Source organism: Sceloporus undulatus, chromosome 5 (genome assembly GCF_019175285.1).
Source record: "Sceloporus undulatus isolate JIND9_A2432 ecotype Alabama chromosome 5, SceUnd_v1.1, whole genome shotgun sequence".
Lineage (NCBI taxonomy): Eukaryota > Metazoa > Chordata > Lepidosauria > Squamata > Phrynosomatidae > Sceloporus > Sceloporus undulatus.
The window spans coordinates 170,765,479-170,782,695 of NC_056526.1; the positions used below are offsets into that span (position 1 = coordinate 170,765,479).

Sequence of the window (17,217 nt, forward strand, 5' to 3'; positions counted from 1 at the left end):
CTTAGGTATATGCACTCATGCACCCAAGTGTGCACTCATTTGTTTGTGGTTATGCTGTAAATGATTTGCATCACAACGGCTTGTAGGGTTCTAAACATGTGCATGCGAGGTTTGTCCAGAAACCACACTGTGATAAAAATTAACAAAAAAGCCTTTAAAACACTGTGACATAGTTCTGGATAAAGATGTGAACACCTGTACTGTTGAAATAATACAAGGATGGGCTAGACGTTGCTACTTTCCCCAGAAAACTGTATTAATTTTATTTTTGATGATGAACATTAGTTCCAGTCAGGGTCAGACCAAGACACTTTGCTGCCTGGGATACAGAATGAAATGACACCCCCTCTCCCATTCTACATACCGAAGCTGATCAAGACTACTAATTGAATCTTCATTCAGTTCTGGTTATGAGATAGCATCCTCTACTACCTCTGTGTGCAACAGGACAGTTTAACACTGATAATCTATTTGATTAAAAACTGTTCTCTTTAAGAGACTGGAACAGGCAAAAAGTTCAGACAGAACAGTCACAGGATTGGTGCTGTTTTCCTCTGGCATCTGCTGCCTGAGGCATTGCCTTCTTCTGTCTAATGGTAGAGCTAGTCTGGGTGCCAACTACAGAACACCACCAAGAGGTTAAATAGCTAAAGCAAAAGTAGTCAGTAAGAAAGAGCAGAAGTAGGGAAGGAATTCAGCTCTTCACCACCAGCCATCCTTGTGGTGTTGCAATGTTCCCAATGTGCTTTCTAGAGCTTTGCTGATAACTCACTAGAGCTTTGCTGACATTCAGGCAAGCCATGGTCACACCCAGTTTAGACTTGCATTGTTGAATGAGGAGAGGATACAGAATATTGGGCTTGAGGTATATTTCCCTTGATGATCCAACCTGCTCTGCTGCAGTTAAAGGAGTGCATATAACATGGGGAGCACCTCTTAGGATACTACTTACAGGGAAAAGAAGCCAAAAGGCTTCTATACACCCAAAAGACAAGCATCAGAACCAATTGCTGAGATCCAATAGTGGTTTGAGTGATGGACTATGACTCTGGAGAGCAGGGTTTCAATCCTGGCTCAGCCATGGAAACCCACTAGGTGACCTTGGGCAAGGCATGCTCTCTCAGCCTTAGAGGAAAGAAAAGCAAAACCTCTGAACAAACCTTACCAAGAAAACCACATGATAGGGTTGGCTTAGAGTCACCATAAGACAGAAACAACATGAAGGTACACAACAACAACAACAGGACCAACCCAAAGTATTTTGATAGTGTGAGGAAAATACCAGATTGGAAAAGTCTGTTTTGAACTGTAAACTGAGTTTCTGTTCAACTGATAAGATTTCTAAGCCATTGGAGGTTGGAAATTCAAATGCCAATGGGGTGGTGGATCCAATTTGAATTTTAGTGTTAACTTCAAAAAAGCTACCGAATAAGCCATACCCATTCAGGGGTTGGGTTCGCCAACTTTGACAGCTTCTTCATATTAAATTCCAGAGTAAATTCACCTCCCCAACAATACTGGACCCACCAGCCACCAATGTCCCAGTCCTGTTCTAATGTAACACACATTAAGAAAAGTCACTCAATTCTTTGCTCTTTTGTTTTTACAGGTCATTAAATGCAAAGCAGCCATTGCTTGGGAGATTAAGAAACCCCTGAGCATTGAACAAATAGAAGTAGCTCCTCCAAAGGCTCATGAAGTTCGTATTAAGGTAAATAAGACAGATAATACTTATGGATGTTAAACAAATGTTAGAAACATTCTTCAGGAATTGTTCTTTCTTTTATTTGTTTCAAGGAAATATTTAGATATATTTCAAAAGTTACTACTACAGAGAAAAAATATAAAGTTTATGAGCTTGACTTCAGGTAGTCAAATTTGATATTGGAGCTGCAGAATATCATTGATTAAAGTGCTTACAAAAGTCTGCACAGGTAGTTGACTTTTGTGGAATCAAAATACTGGACCACCAAATTCACTATTTTCTACCCCAGATATTCGTACGTTGTATCCATGGGGCTATAATTTTTCCATTTAAGGCATGATTTTACAAAGATGACAATGATCCAAAACACACTGCAGAAATAATCTAGTTTGAGATCACTTTAACTGCCCTGGCTCAGCACTAGGGAATCCTGGGAGTTGTAGTTTATTGCAGCACCAGTGCTCTCGGATAGAGAAGATTAAACTTCTCACAAAACTGCAGTTCCCAAAATTTCCTACCATTGAGCCAAGGCAGTTAAAGCAATCTCAAACAAGCAATGTGTTTTGGACCAATGCTGACGGAAAAAGTATTATTGAAATATAAGTAAATTGTGTACTCAGATTTATAAAATTTATTAAAGCTTAATAAGCGTTTGAGGTGTAATGGACCCTAGCAAAGTATCAATTTTTGTTTGGGTTATAAATGATTTAACCTGGTTTGCAAACTGGATCAGATCGGATTATAGGTGCCACGTTCACACTCAAGCCAATTTGAGCCCCGACTGTGTTTGCTGCACAAGTCCTCCTGAACTGATTCTTTTGAAAATGGATATTTTAGCATTCCTTTTAGCATTTTTTTTGGTGGGGGGGGGACTGGTTTGCAATAGCTGTGAACAAATCTGAATATGTTTCTGATTCCAGTTTTTCCTCTGTCCACTTCTTGCTGTTCCTTTTTCTCCATCCACCCTCAAACTTGTTCACCTTTCTATCCAACCCACACTGCCAGTTTGAGATCACTTTAACTGCCCTAGGGAATTCTGGGAGCTGTTGTTTTGTGAGAGATTTAATCTTCTCTGTCAGAGAGCTCTGGTGCCCCAATAAACTACAATTCTCAGGATTCCTTAGAACAGAGCCAGAGCAGTTAAAGTGATCTCGATCTGGATTATTTCTTCAGTGTGTTTTGGACCAAAGTCATCCTGAAATGAGATTTTTCACCCTACCCTATTCCCTCTCTCCACCTCTCTTTCCCAAACACACACACACACACACACAACTTTACTTTTCTTTTGTTGTTGTTAAATGCCTTCGAGTTAACCCCAACTCATAGTGAACCTATTGATGAGCGATCTCCAAGAACACCCGCCTCCCCCCATCTCCATATCTCTGCTCAGGTCCTGCAATTTTGTCCCATGACCTTCCTGATTGAGTCTAGCCATCTGGCATGCAATCTTTCCCCTTTTCTACTACCTTCTCCAGCATTATTCTATTTTCTAATGAGTCTTGGCTTCTCATGCTGTGGCCAAAATACAATAGCTTCTGTTTCATCATCTTGGCTTCCAGGGAGAATTTAGGCTTGATCTGTTCTAGGATCCATTTGTTTGTTGTTTTGGCAATTCACGGTATTCTTAACACTCTTCTCTTGCACCACATCCCAAATGAGTTGATTTTCTTTCTGTCGGCTTTCTTCATTGTCTTTAACTATTTTGTCTTTGCTCTTTCTTCTTCAACGTTCCTTAGTAACTGTTTCAGGTCTATGATATTTTTCACTAGTAGTACGGTATTTTTCGAATTACTTAGATTGTTAATGTTTCTCCCTCCTATCTTCACTCCTCCTTTTTTATGAGCCTAAAACTGTTTTTTATACATTTTTTGTGTACAAGTTGAACAAATAGGGTGACAGAATGCAGCCTTGCCTGATCCTTTTGCCAATTGGAAACCATTCTGTTTTTCCAAATTCTGTTCTAATAGTAGCCTCTTGTCCCAAGTACAGGTTTCCTACTGCAAGCAAAATGCACAGTGCATTTACAAAAAGAAAAAGTTTCTCCTTACCCAAGTAAAATGTGAGATCAGTCATAGCTATGATTGCCCTGCATAGTGGAAGAAAGCAGAAGGTTTTTTCTTTTCTTTTATAAAACTACTGCACAAAGGAGTTAATGAATATTTTTGCTCTATATATCAGCTTTTACAAGTTTTTTTTTTTTTTGGTGGGGGGATAAAAAATAAATGCTGAGTATCACAACCATCTAATGGTATAAACAGCCACCAGGTGGCATGTTTGAATCCAGATGAAACCTAGTCAACCCGGCAATTCAGTATGTTTCACTCTTTCTTTTTCATCCCTCCTTCTTCTCCTAGCTCTCATTCTGACTTTCCCTCTCACTACTCTCTTCTGTGCCCCCAAGAAGTAAGACCTGTATTGTTTGAACCATGGAAAAGGTAGAAGTAAAGGTTTAAATAGCTTAGTCCCCTACATCCCAACCACACCCAGCTGTAAACATTTGCACCATGCCCTTGACAGATCCCAACACTTAAGTAAGTCCAAACTTCCAAAGAGCTCCTGAGCATCATGGTGCCTGCCACCTCAATGAGGTACTCCTACCAATGACTGATGTGAATTAATTTGTTTAATCCTGAGGTGCATCCTCCTAGTGCCCTCTTATCATCCATGCCTAGGTTCAGATATCTAGGTTTCATGGTCTTGTAGCTATGGTGGAGAACTCTTATTTCTGTTATTAGAAATATTTTTCCATTATGTGAATTAGGCCAAAAAGAAAAATAAGATTTCTTCATCTTGTCTTGAATCATGATTTCATTTCTGTGCAGATTTTGGCCACAGGGATATGTCGCTCAGATGACCATGTGATCAGTGGTGCTTTTACTATGCCTTTACCAATGGTTCTGGGCCATGAAGCAGCTGGTGTTGTGGAAAGTGTTGGAGAGGGAGTGACCTGTGTGAAACCAGGTATGAAAAAATATTGAATAGGTTGGCCTTTCAAGAGACACTAATGTTTCTTTACATATGCCCTATGCTGGCTTGAGTACAAGAAGGACTGTTTGTGGCAATATAAATAGAACATAATGTGTGACATTGCAGACATTTCAGCTCTGTGCACATGAGTGGAAGATAGGGGTTTCCCCTCCCCAAACAGGCTATGTGATTAGGTTTTTTAAAAAAAGTAATGAAAGTCCTAGTTTGCTGTGTCCTTGCATTGTGAAGGTGACCCTGAGTCTTCAAAGGCTAGGCTAGTAGAGGATAAGCTCTGGCAGTTCCTACAAAGCTGATAGTGCTGTATGTCTGGAGAGTCCACTAGTGCTCTCTAACAGAGAATTCTAAGTACCTCACCTAACTACCAGTCCCAGGATTCCATAAGTTGATAACTTGATAATTAAGAGTTATCAAATTGATATAACTGTATAATGTAGAGAATTGATCACCAACAATGGTCCACCCTGGCCTCGCATCAGGAGGCATGGAGATGCACTATCCATGATGCTACAGCCTTTTTGAAAGCTCACGCCGAACAAGTCTCGAAGACAAACAACAATGCAGAAAGAACTACAACCCAAAAACATCACCCAAGGAGACTTTGTGCTGTGCTTTCTGCAACTGGACTTGTTTATCTCGGATTGGCCTTTTTAGTCATCAACACGCTTGTAGAAAGCGCGAGATGAGTCCTTCTTGAATCTTTGTTCGCGAAGTAAAGCCAGAGAGAGAGAGAGAGAGAGAGAGAATGTAGAGTGGACAAAGTATGACCCATGGACCACATGAAGCACCTGAAATCCATTTTGTAAGCCCTGAAGCCCACCCCCCACAGTCTCCCAAAATTCTCCAATCCCCTGATAAAAAATGATATGGTTTGGAGTTGTTTTTCACCCTAAAATCATATGGAAATCCACCAATATGTGCAACACTCCTAGCCCCGCATAAAAAAAACCATTTAATTTTGAAAATGCTGCACCTCAGGGACTAAGGGGCAGTGCAGAGTGGCCATTAAGGCCAGCCTGTGGGCAGAGTCAGGCCATGGCATCCACAGCATGAAGCATCTACATAGCGTGCAGCATTATGGCATCCACATGATGCAGTGCCAAAGGAGCTTCTTAAAGCCATGCTTAAAGCTATCACACTTTTTGCAGCTTCTTTTTGCGCTGCTGAAAGGCCATATCAGGGCTGCAGTGTACGGTTGCTGCAGCCCTGATCTGGTGAAGATGGAGGCAGATGGTCTGCCTAGCCCCTTATTAGACATTACATGCAAATGTGAGTAACGAAGCCTGGTTGCCATTATTTGTTTGTTTCTGAAGAAAAGCAACTTCAGGTGAACAGAATTTAGAACAGAAAAAAGTGTTTCTACTATAAAACTCTGCATGCTGGAGGAAGAATATATACCTCCTGGAACCAAACCCAAGCAGATACCAATGTTGACAATGGCTTGGTGTTGATAGCTAAGATCCTGTGCACCTGTGCATCTGCAGTATCAGTATATGTGTTGGGGTCCACCTGGCTGGGTTGACTGACAGAGCCATTGTTGTGGGGATGGCAAATCCAATTTTTCTGCTGTTCATTTATGGGAACTCTCCCAGTCCTTAAACTCAAATCAGACCCAGCAGCTAGCTGTCTCCCAGAGAAACTATAGCAAAAGCAGTAGTAGTGATCTTAAAATCCTTAACACATGAAAGGCATCAAATCCCATCTACGCTTGGAAGTTAAGCAGGACCAGCCCTGGTTAGTACTGGGATGGGAGACCACCAATGGAATGCAACACTGTTTTATATCATTTATATAGAGTTGTGCATGTGTGTGCTTTCAATTGCATGTAGGATTGGTAAAGATATCACTATTCGTTTATCTTTTTGTTCCTAGGAGACAAAGTAATTCCACTCTTTGTTCCACAGTGTGGAAATTGCAGCGCTTGCCGAAGTACCAAAGGCAACCTGTGTACTGCAAATGAGTGAGCTTCCTTATTACTTTGCTATGAGGCATAGCTATTGTAGTTAATCATTTCATGGCTCAAATGTACTAACTAGGAAGGAAGAAGGTTTTGCTTATCATATCTTCTGTCCCTGTCTGTTTTTTCACACAACTGTTAGAATTGGCCTTCACAGGACCTCTAGTATTGACCTGAGTGACTTGAGGGACTTTATCACATGGGGGAAATCGGAGGTTTAACGGGCATTATCCAGTGATATTTGTGCAATCACAGTAAAGATTTTCACACCCATCGTGATTATAGGTGACTTATCCCAGGGATTTCCCGTGAATGATTTTCCTGATTATTCCTGGGATAAGTCACCTTTAATAGCAATGAGTGTGAAAATCTTCACCACGATTGCAACCACAAATTCACAAGGGGTTTTATCCCAGCCTGCTCAGTCACTAAACTTGCAGTGGCTGTGGAAAAGGCTGTTATTCCCTTTAAAACAAGCCATGTATATGCACCTTGTTTACAAGTAGAATCATACTTTCAGGAAGATTCTAAGAGCTTCATGCGATTTGTAAGCAGGGCATGCATGGAGTGTGCACTATGTTTTAAAGGAAACCCAGTGCTTCTTTTTTGCTCCACTCCTGCAGCATATTCACTAGGGATAGTGGCAGGAACCTAGATGGATAGTAGACAAATGGGGAGCTGTCTGCAGGCTGAAGGTTGCCTATTGCACAGCTCAAACTCTTGTATCAAGAGAATATAAGAACAGAAATTCACAGCAGAAACATGAGGAGCACAAGTGTGGTTTATGGACTTTGAAGTTTAATTACTCCTGCATATCACAGGCTAAATAAAGAAGAAGGAATACAAGCTGGCTGCTGGTTTTTGGGCAGCTTCTGTGCAATGCATTCATCAGGGAAAAGACCCCCCACTGCTCAGACAAGAGCTTTCACCACCCCCTTCTAGGAATTTACTCTGCATACACTAACTTCTGGGATTTTGAAAACACTCATCCTCCTTATTATTTGAATACCAGGAGAAAGGGGAAGGAGGGTCAAGATTAGGATTAAAAGTGTTCAACAATGGTCAGTTTGCTTTACAGTTGAACAGAATTTGAGCCCAGGCTTTCCCAGGCCAAGCCTAGCAATCTCTCCACCAGAGTAGTGACTCTCAACCTTTGGCGATTTGATGCTCTGGACTTCAGAAACCCAACCAATATAGCTAAAATCAAGGCATTCTGGGAGCTGAGATTCAAAACATCTGTAGAAAAGCATAGAATTTCAAGTACAGCACTATACTACATACAGGTTACCTGAGTATGCAAACACCAGCTGGGGGGCTTGATAACAATCAGCATCACCGGGGGGGGGGGACTTTAACCCTTTGATACCCTTGGTTGTTGTTGTTGATCAATGTCAGATCTACTTCAGCCTGGCCTCACCAACCAGTCTGAGCAAGATCCCACATTATACAATCTCATTTCTTCCATCTCCATTGTCTCTCTTTTCAATAGCCTTAGTGCAGGTCTTGGCTTAATGCCAGATGGCACCTGTAGGTTCACTTGCAAAGGAAAGAGCCTGCACCACTTCATCAGCACCAGCACCTTCACCGAATACACTGTGGTACATGAAAATGCAGTGGTCAAAATTGATGATGCTGCCCCTTTGGAAAAAGTGTGCCTGGTTGGCTGTGGGTTTTCGACTGGCTATGGAGCAGTTGTTCAAACAGCCAAGGTGAGTTCTAGAACATACATTTCAAGGCTATAACTACTGCTTAGGTTTGATTATAATTTATGGCCATCAGTGGAGGCCCAGTTTTAGTAGGTCCCACAATCATAACAGCTAGGTTAGTGAGCATTCAAGTCTCAGGCTGCATCTACACTGCAGAATGAATGCAGTTTGAGATTGCTTTAACTGCCATCAATGCTATGAAATCCTGGGAGTTGTAGTTTTGTGAGACATTTAGCCTGTCTATCAGAGAGGTCTGGTGCCACAACAAACTACAAATCCCAGGATTCCATAGGATAGACCCATGACAGTTAAATTGGTCTCAAACTGCATTAATTCTGCAGTGTGGCAGCAGCCTCAGCCTCAAGGGAAATTATTTCCCAAGATTCAAGGGAAATTATTTTCCAAGAGAAGTGATACTGGCTCCTTTCTTTTAGAAAGACTTCACATCCAACATTTGATGAAAATAGGAATACAGGAAGTTACCCTTTCCTGAGTCAGCCCATTGGTCCTCCTAATTCAACATGGTCAATTATAATCATTCTCTAAAAAACACATATTTCAAATGCTACACTCCTGTTGCTGCTGTTATGTTCCAACCCATGGTGATCTTGTTATAGGGTTTTCATTGGCAAGATGTATTCAGAGAAAATTTGTCACTGCCTTCCTTTGGGGCTGAGAGTGTGTGCTTTGCCCAAGGTCACCCAATGAGTTTCCATGTCTGGGCAAGGATTCAAACTATGGTCTTCCAGACTTCTAGTCCAACAATCAAGCCACTTTACCAAGGTGGCCCTAACATGCCTTTAATATGCCTCATATCTGAAATTCCAAATTGGAAATGATACATGGAAGGATCTGCAAACTATAAGACTGAGGAAAGACAACTGGAAACAGCACGCATGGCCCTCTATTAGGCAAACCCAAGTTGGAAAGGTTGCTGTAATACATTTCTATCTTCCTCCCCCCAATACACACACCAGTAAAATATCTGCTGTCCACAAATTTCAAAAGATACTCAACACTGCTTTTTTCTGACCTGAAGTGCACTGAATGGCATGTCATGTTTTGATCTTATGGTCTTCTAGGTGGAACCTGGGTCTACCTGTGCTGTCTTTGGCTTGGGAGGAGTTGGTCTATCAGCAGTGATGGGCTGTAAAGCAGCTGGAGCTTCCCGAATCATTGGGGTTGATATCAACAAAGACAAATTTGCTAAGGCTAAAGAGCTGGGAGCGACTGAGTGTGTCAACCCTTTGGATTTCAAGAAGCCAATCAATGAAGTGCTGTTTGACTTGACAGGCGGAGAAGGTGTAGACTATTCATTTGAAGTGATTGGGCGTATAGATACCATGGTATGTCATTTTGGGAACTATTGTACCAAGAAATGAGGATAAAGTAAGGCAAAATTATGAATAGTGAAAGAAAGTGAGGATCGATACTTCAGTGTGAATGGGCAATTTTAAAGCAATTTTAAATAATATTTCTCATTTTTACATAGAAACCATGTTAATTTGATGTTTCCCAAAACTCTCAAAAGTTGTTGGGATTTTTAAAAAAATATAAATCTGAAAATCACCCAGCCTGCATGACCAGTGCCTGGGGAGTTCTGGAAGTAGTAGTTCCAACATTGTCTTTTTTTATATATATATTTGTAAAATAAAAAAATCCATTCCTTCTGATGTTTAATATATCATCCTGTTTAGAGAGCCAGTATGGTGTGTAATACTGCTGCTGCTCTCTAGAATTATAGCGGTGCCAGATGTACTATACTGCAGTACTTTTGCAGCCCCTGACCCATCTAAACTTTCTGGATTAACCTTTTCCTGGCCACAGTGGACAATATATATTTTTCAGAACCAGAACTTCCATCAATCCAATATGCTGGGGGGGGGGGGGGTTTAGTGGTCAGTGTGGTCCTCCGAAGGCCCCCAGAATCAGAAAATTCACATCCACATCTGCAGCAGCTCCTCACCCCGTATTAGAGAATCAGATTATGGCCTGAATTCTATTAGTAGTCCCAACTAGAATATACAAACAACAAACAGCTTCATTTACATACCGCTTCATACTGAACTAACAGTGTCTAAGCACTTTGCAAAGTGTAAGCTAATTGCCCCCAATAATCTGGGTACTCATTTTAGTAACCTTGGAAGGATGCAAGCCTGAGTCAAGCTTGAGCCCTTTTGATGGTATTGAACTTACAACCTTATGGTTTTGAGTGAGTGGCTGCAGTACAGGCATTTAACCACTGTGCCACCAGGACTCCTAATATACCTATTGAATCATGGATTTATATAAGTGTTGACTCATCATTCAAGAATTTATTAAATGTTAAATTTGTTGTTGTTGTTGTTGTTGTTGTTGTTAATTGGAATATTTTCAAACCATGGATGGCTGGATCTGTGTATGCAGAATCTGTTGATATGGAGGACTGGCTGTACATAATAGTAAATGCTACAGACCACTGTAGTTCAACATATGGCATCTCTATATCTAGCCATAGAAGTAACTAATCTGAGCTGAGTCTTGACTTTGACTCACAGCGAACATCACTTGTCAGCAACAAAGTCTAGAATGGTCAGGGGAGGGGAACACAGGCCATGGTTGTTGCATGAAAAGGCAATGAATGTGTAAATGTTGTCAATAAAAGATATGAAACAATAATAAGATATATGTCCTTCCCCTCCTCAGACAGCTGCCCTGGCTTCTTGCCACAACAACTATGGAACCAGTGTGATTGTGGGGGTCCCTCCTTCAGCAGCTCAAATCAATATTGACCCAATGTTGCTTTTCACAGGACGTACCTGGAAAGGATCAGTGTTTGGAGGTACAGTTGTAGATGTGACACCTCTGTTCCCTCCAGAAATATCTTGCATTCTTTTTTTAAAATTTAGAATATTCCTCTGCCTTGGAAAAAATGAGTAAATCAGAAGGTAATTATTTTCTGTGCATTTTTGAGAATATATATAAAAACACTGTGTGCCTATGTGGTATAGTGGTTTGAATGTTGAATATTTCTGTTTATGCCTGGAATTTTGTCAGTTGGTGCCTGGGAAACCAAAGATGAACATAAATGCCTCAGTCCTTTGTGTTCTGTAGACTAGAGAAACTAGAATGGGTTCACCAAATCACCATATGGCTTAGAATGGATTCTCATGATAATTTCACAAATTTGGCTGCCCTTGTTTCAATCAGTGGTTTATTCTGACCATTCTTTGTTGTTGTTTTTCAGGCTGGAAGAGCAAAGACTCTGTCCCTAAACTGGTTTCTGATTTCATGGGGAAGAAATTCATTTTAGATCCATTAATAACACATACAATGCCTTTTGAGAAAATCAATGAAGGATTTGAACTGCTCCGATCAGGAAAGAGGTAATGATTCTTCCCATACCTCCCTTTCTCTCTCACACACATACTCTCTTTTTCACTGTTGGGCAGTTCATGGAGTTTCCATGACCTGTACTCAGTCTTATAATCACTTCTAGTTGAATTGATGCTTCCATGTAAATGGCTATGCTTTCACAATTGGCTTTTTAATAGTAGAATACATGACTCTTCATGCAGAGGCAGAGCCTTGAAGTTACCTTTTTGGACTGTGGTTCTCAAGATCTCTCAGCCATCATGGGAGTTGTAACTCTTAAACAAAACTTTTCCAAGCTCTACAGCAGCCCCATATTCAATTATTGGATCTCTGCCTTAAAAAGGATAAGTTAAGAAAAAAATATTTTCCCTGAGAACTTAGATAACTGCTGCCAGTGAAAGAAGAAAGTGTTAGGGCAGGTGAACAAATTATCTAGCATGGGGCAGAATTCTCTTTGTGACATACACATGCATAAGTCATGCTGTGTGTGTAGGGCCAAAAAGTCACCATTGTGCGATGGACGTATTTCCGGCTGATAGCTGGAAAAGTGGAGCTGCACAGATAGCATGTTAATCTATGCCTTACCTTTGCAAGTTGTGTATAATGCATAATGGTTGTGCTTCTTTTCCATTGTGATTGCACATTGTGGTTGTACATCCTCTATTTTTGCATTATGGTTGTGCACAATGTATTGTGCATTTCACAATGGCACCCTGTCATTGATGTTGCTGTTCTGCATTGAGGTTGCATACTGCAGGTGTCAGACTGAGTCCCTGGTATGTTCTCTGCCTGAAACAAGGGAGGCCCCATCTCCTAATTCCATTCACAAATGCCATCCTGTTGACTTTTATTTCAGCAGTGGAAATAGGACAGTGTCCTCCACCATAACTATGCAGACCATACTTGTTTGGGGCCTCCTAATCACTCAGAATTCCCAAGCAGGACAGGCAGTGGTAGATCACATCATACATACAAGTCTATTCATTCTATAGTCTTTGGCATCTGCTGTTTGAGGCACTGCTTCACTCTGCCTAATGGCAGATTGAAGCTTCCTATGCTTATGTGAGTGACCTTCTGTCTTCAATGGTGGTTGATGACAACATAACATTGCCATCACAATAATTGGTGGTGGTGGTAGCTTCCAAATCAGTGGGGCAGAGAATCTGCTCCAGATTTTAGGCTATCCAAAAACTATCCAAGATTCTGAAACCATTACCCAGATGAGGCCAGCACTTTAATAGCTCCTTTACCATTCAGATTACATCCTAAAGTGGATTTAACTGCCACACTGATGTCGAAGCCATAAGGCACAACTGTGCATATGCTACACACGTGGATGTGACTGAACAAATGTGTTTATCCAAAACCTACTCCTCACCTTCCCAAGAAGAGTGCATGGGACCCAACTATTGTACAGTATATGCACTAGAGAATCATCTATTCTTCTCTTCATATGATCATACTAAAACAGTGGTTCATAATCTTGCTTCCTGAGATGCGGTGGGACTATACATCCAAGAATCCCCAGGCAATGTGGCAAATGGTCAGAGATTCCAAAATCTCTGTTGTAATCCAACAACACTGAACCACTGGATTAGGTGGGTCCTTAAATGTGTAGACAGGGAAGTGATCCAGATTCAGGTTTCTCATTTCATTAGACAGCACATTGACTAAACTCATTTTCCAAGTTACAGTTTCAATCATTAGCATAATAGCAAAAATCAAACTCTGAACTACCAAAGTGGAAATCCAATAGCATTTTACTGCTAATGCTACCAACACAATGGCCACACAAGAAGGTGTAAAGAGAATCTAGCCTTTGCCCCTGATGTGTTCCCAATACACATGGATGTTTTTGCAACCTTTTATTGATCCAAAGTGATTTGTTCAAAAGATCATATTTCAGGTTCCAAAAAATGCACACAAGGACTCCTCCAATCCTGATTGGGCTCACAAGAAATGATTTTTTAAAAGTTATCTACAAATATGCTAGAGTCTTGATCTGTATGCTTCATCAACTGTAATCAAAATTAAGCACAGTATACACAGTGTGTGTATAAAATAAGAAATTGGGAGGGGGGGGCGAGATGGACCTGTCAGCTGTGTCTTTGAAGTATTATCTAGTGTAGATGTGGTCTAGTCTTCCCTCTCCTAAAAACAAGTTAGAGGAGGACTAGACAGAGAGGTTGAAATGCTATCAATTCCATATGAAAGACTAGAACAGTGCAAACTGAGATAACAAACATTTTTTGTGTTTCAGCATTCGCACTGTCTTGACCTTTTAAGATCTTGTTGTAAGAAGAAGGCCAACGACATGAAGTTCCTTCTCCACAGCGCTGATAATCAACAATGTGTCATGTTTTATCTTCCTTTCTTTCTCCTGCTCCATCCTTGTGTCTGCTTAATGGATCGAATGGATGCTGAAAATTCTGAAGAGACTTATTTTAGAATTCATGTCATTAATCATGGTTTAAAATATATACATACTTGTAAAATTAGTTGACCAGATAATGGAAGAAAGTCATCTCCAGCCACAGAAAATGTATCTTCTTTTAGTAAATTATTATATAAACAATAATCTTTTTCTGCTTCCAAATTTAAAAAAAGGAGGCTACTGCAACCACTATTTTCCAATGTTAAGATATTTGACCACGTGATTATTTTGTTTTTATTTTGGTCATTTCTTTTTAATCAAGAAGTGGTATACTATGAAATTCTTAGCATTATCTGTTTGATTTTAGAGTTGAGATTAAATATAAACTTGATCTACAAAATGTTAATAAGTGGAATATTGATGCAAACACAACATCTACTCCAGTTGTTTCTTCCAAGCGTTGAAAAACATAATTTGTGTATACAAGTGGATGGGTGGAAAATTTGTTCTTCTAATTATATAAATTTGTTTTGCTGTTTACCCTGATCTAGGCCTCATCCCCACTACATTTTAAACCAGTCTGCAAACTGGTTTGAAGTGGTTTAAATGAACCTTGTTCGCACTTGTGCCAAATCGCTGAAGCGAAGGAGGGCCATGCACTAGACCCATTTAACACTTCTTTTTGACACTCATTTTTTCTGTGTCTTTTGCAATAAATCAATTCAGCACAAATGTGAGCAGGATGCAGATCGGAATCAATTTTTTTAATGACATGATCAGATGATCGTCCACTGAAGAGGGTCCCTTTGAAATCAAATTATTGGTAATGTGAATGAGAAGTGGATTATTTTACAAGAAAATGTGACCGGGGAAAAAGCACACTCTGCTGTCAAATCAATCCATTGATTCGGATCGCAAACTGATTTATTTGTAAGTGAGAATGAGGCCTTTGAAAATGTTTATAGGTAGACTACTGATGCAAACACAACACCTATTCCAGTTTCTTCCAAGCTTCAAAAGATGAGCATAACTTGTGTATACAAGTGGATGGGTGGAAAATTTGTTCTTTCGTTCATATAAATGGGGATTCCTCCTCCAGCCCTGAAAACTAGGGCTCCAAGTAAGCATCTGATTCTGATCAAACATTAACATATATGCATTTTAGCATGTTTAATCCACTCTGGCCTGTGCATTTTGTGCATTGGTTCAGCTGCATTTTAATATATTATACAGATTCAAAGCCTGGGAGGGGGAAAATACTTTTTTGGACTATAACTCCCAGAAGTCCACAACTGTGCACCCCTTCTACAAAATCAATTGAACAGACAAACAAACAACCTTATAAATTGTTTGGAGCTTGCACTCAATGGCTGAGATCCAGTATCAGGGGCTACAATTTGTAACTTTATGAAATCATGACTATGTCCCTGACAGTACATGCAACCCTTATACGACCTGCAACAGATATGGGTTTGCAGGAACTAAGCAGAGTATTGGAGGAAGGAGGTCCTGGAGATGTCTCATCCACAAGGTTACCATGGGTCAAGATTGACTCAAGGGTAGTTAAGAACAACAGCTGTTCCATATTTACAATCACTACTTAGTCATGATTGTCACACTACAGCCACAGTTGTAACGTTTTCACTCACCTACTTTACTGGGCATCCACTGCACACGGAGAAGGAGGTCCATTCTACCAGGGATTGGAGCACAGATGAATGATGTTTCCATCAGATTTGAAGACCATCAGGCTAGGAGAGGTTACTTAGTTACATAAACATAACTAAGGAGCTTATAGCATGAGGAAAGAAAGCGGAAGTTCAGTTCAACAGTAGCACTTTTCTACATGTCTTACTACACATTATCCTAATTCTTCAATTTTCTTCCAGGGGGAGATGGTCATAAAAGTGAGTCTTTTGTTCTGTTCAACAAAATACTTGCTTTTACGGCCGTCTCACATGGGAAGAGAATTGAAGAACTACAATGTGATGCAGAAAGACATATAGAAAGGTGCTACTGTCCACCTGGACTTATGCTTTCTTTCCTTGTGCAATAAGCTCCTAAGTAGCTGATGTAGAATACTGGCCAATATCTTAAAAAAATAACTATGGCAGGATACAGACTGCCCAAAAAGGGTGGTCTGCCACCGCCCTGGTTTGCTCCATGGGAGCCGCAGTCGACAAACCATGCGGCTCCATCGCGGAACAAAAAGAACCCGCAAAAAGTAGGTTCTTGTGGCACCTTTGTGACGCCGCAAGGCACCAATGGCACACTTGAGGCGTCACAAAGGCGCTGGGACGTGTGGACTCTAAGGGTCCGTCACGTCAAAATGGTGGCGCCCATGTGTACAGAGCGTCGCCATTTTTACGCCCCCATCACATGCTAGGGGTGAGGCCTGTATGGACACTACGTCCTTGGCCAACGCCTAGCACGTGATGGGGGTGGCGCAAAGGCCCATTTAAATTGGGCCTATGTACCTGTTTCCCAAGTCAAAGCCAACACTCAGGAAACTTTTCATATCCACAGAGAAAAAATGAGCAATCAAATTAAATCTTACAATATATTGACTTTTGGAAACATAATGGCTTTGCTAATATATTCAAATCCGACAAACTAAATGAAAGAAATGTAACACTTGAAGTCTGACATTTCCACTGTTCTTTGCTTGTAAGCATTCCGTTTTGCTCAGCCTACAAAGACTAGGAACAGGCTGAGCTTTATGTTGTTTTTCTGTATTAGCATGATGAATGGGCTCCATTAATTGAGGATGAATGTGAGAGTAAGGAAGAGAAATAGACATATAAAAATTATTGTACATGCAAACTACATCTGCAGATTTACACTGATCTCCTCTTGAATGTAATATGATTCCTTTTTAGCAAAGGAGATGAAGAAATGTACAATATATTCCACTGAAATCAAAATACAAGATACTCTTATACACATACATATCAGCAACTGATGCTGTAGTTCTATCTTTGTAGAGTTTTAACTTTCAATTTGATCATTTGCTAACTTTACATGGGAGAGGAATCAAAATAAGTAAGATGGTTTCAGAAAAAAACAAAAAGATGGGACATAATACCATTTCAGGTATTTTGTAAAGCACTGTGTAAAGGCTACAGCACTCTAATAG

General features: G+C 40.4%; 2 protein-coding genes across 5 annotated transcripts in view; one reads left to right on the forward strand and one right to left on the reverse strand.

Annotated features, from left to right (window-relative positions):
- The window catches only part of LOC121932243 (alcohol dehydrogenase 1A), a 24,825-nt gene extending 10,344 nt beyond the window's left edge, over positions 1 to 14,481 (forward strand). The window contains exons 2-9 of one of the 4 annotated variants that reach the window (XR_006104293.1): positions 1,610 to 1,711; positions 4,528 to 4,666; positions 6,563 to 6,650; positions 8,137 to 8,356; positions 9,436 to 9,699; positions 11,145 to 11,174; positions 11,580 to 11,718; positions 13,968 to 14,481. Coding sequence is in view for 2 of the 4 variants with exons in the window: in XM_042470754.1 (XP_042326688.1) it covers positions 1,610 to 1,711; positions 4,528 to 4,666; positions 6,563 to 6,650; positions 8,137 to 8,356; positions 9,436 to 9,699; positions 11,039 to 11,174; positions 11,580 to 11,718; positions 13,968 to 13,992 (1,113 nt within the window). In the remaining 2 variants the exon portion in view is untranslated. Of the gene's footprint in view, positions 1 to 1,609; positions 1,712 to 4,527; positions 4,667 to 6,562; positions 6,651 to 8,136; positions 8,357 to 9,435; positions 9,700 to 11,038; positions 11,281 to 11,579; positions 11,719 to 13,967 lie in introns of those variants that run through there. The other 3 variants (XM_042470754.1, XR_006104294.1, XM_042470755.1) reach the window with 3 other exon arrangements.
- Positions 1 to 17,217, reverse strand: part of C5H4orf17 (chromosome 5 C4orf17 homolog) — a 54,277-nt gene that overhangs the window by 33,818 nt on the left and 3,242 nt on the right. The gene's annotated exons all lie outside the window — the stretch shown is intronic.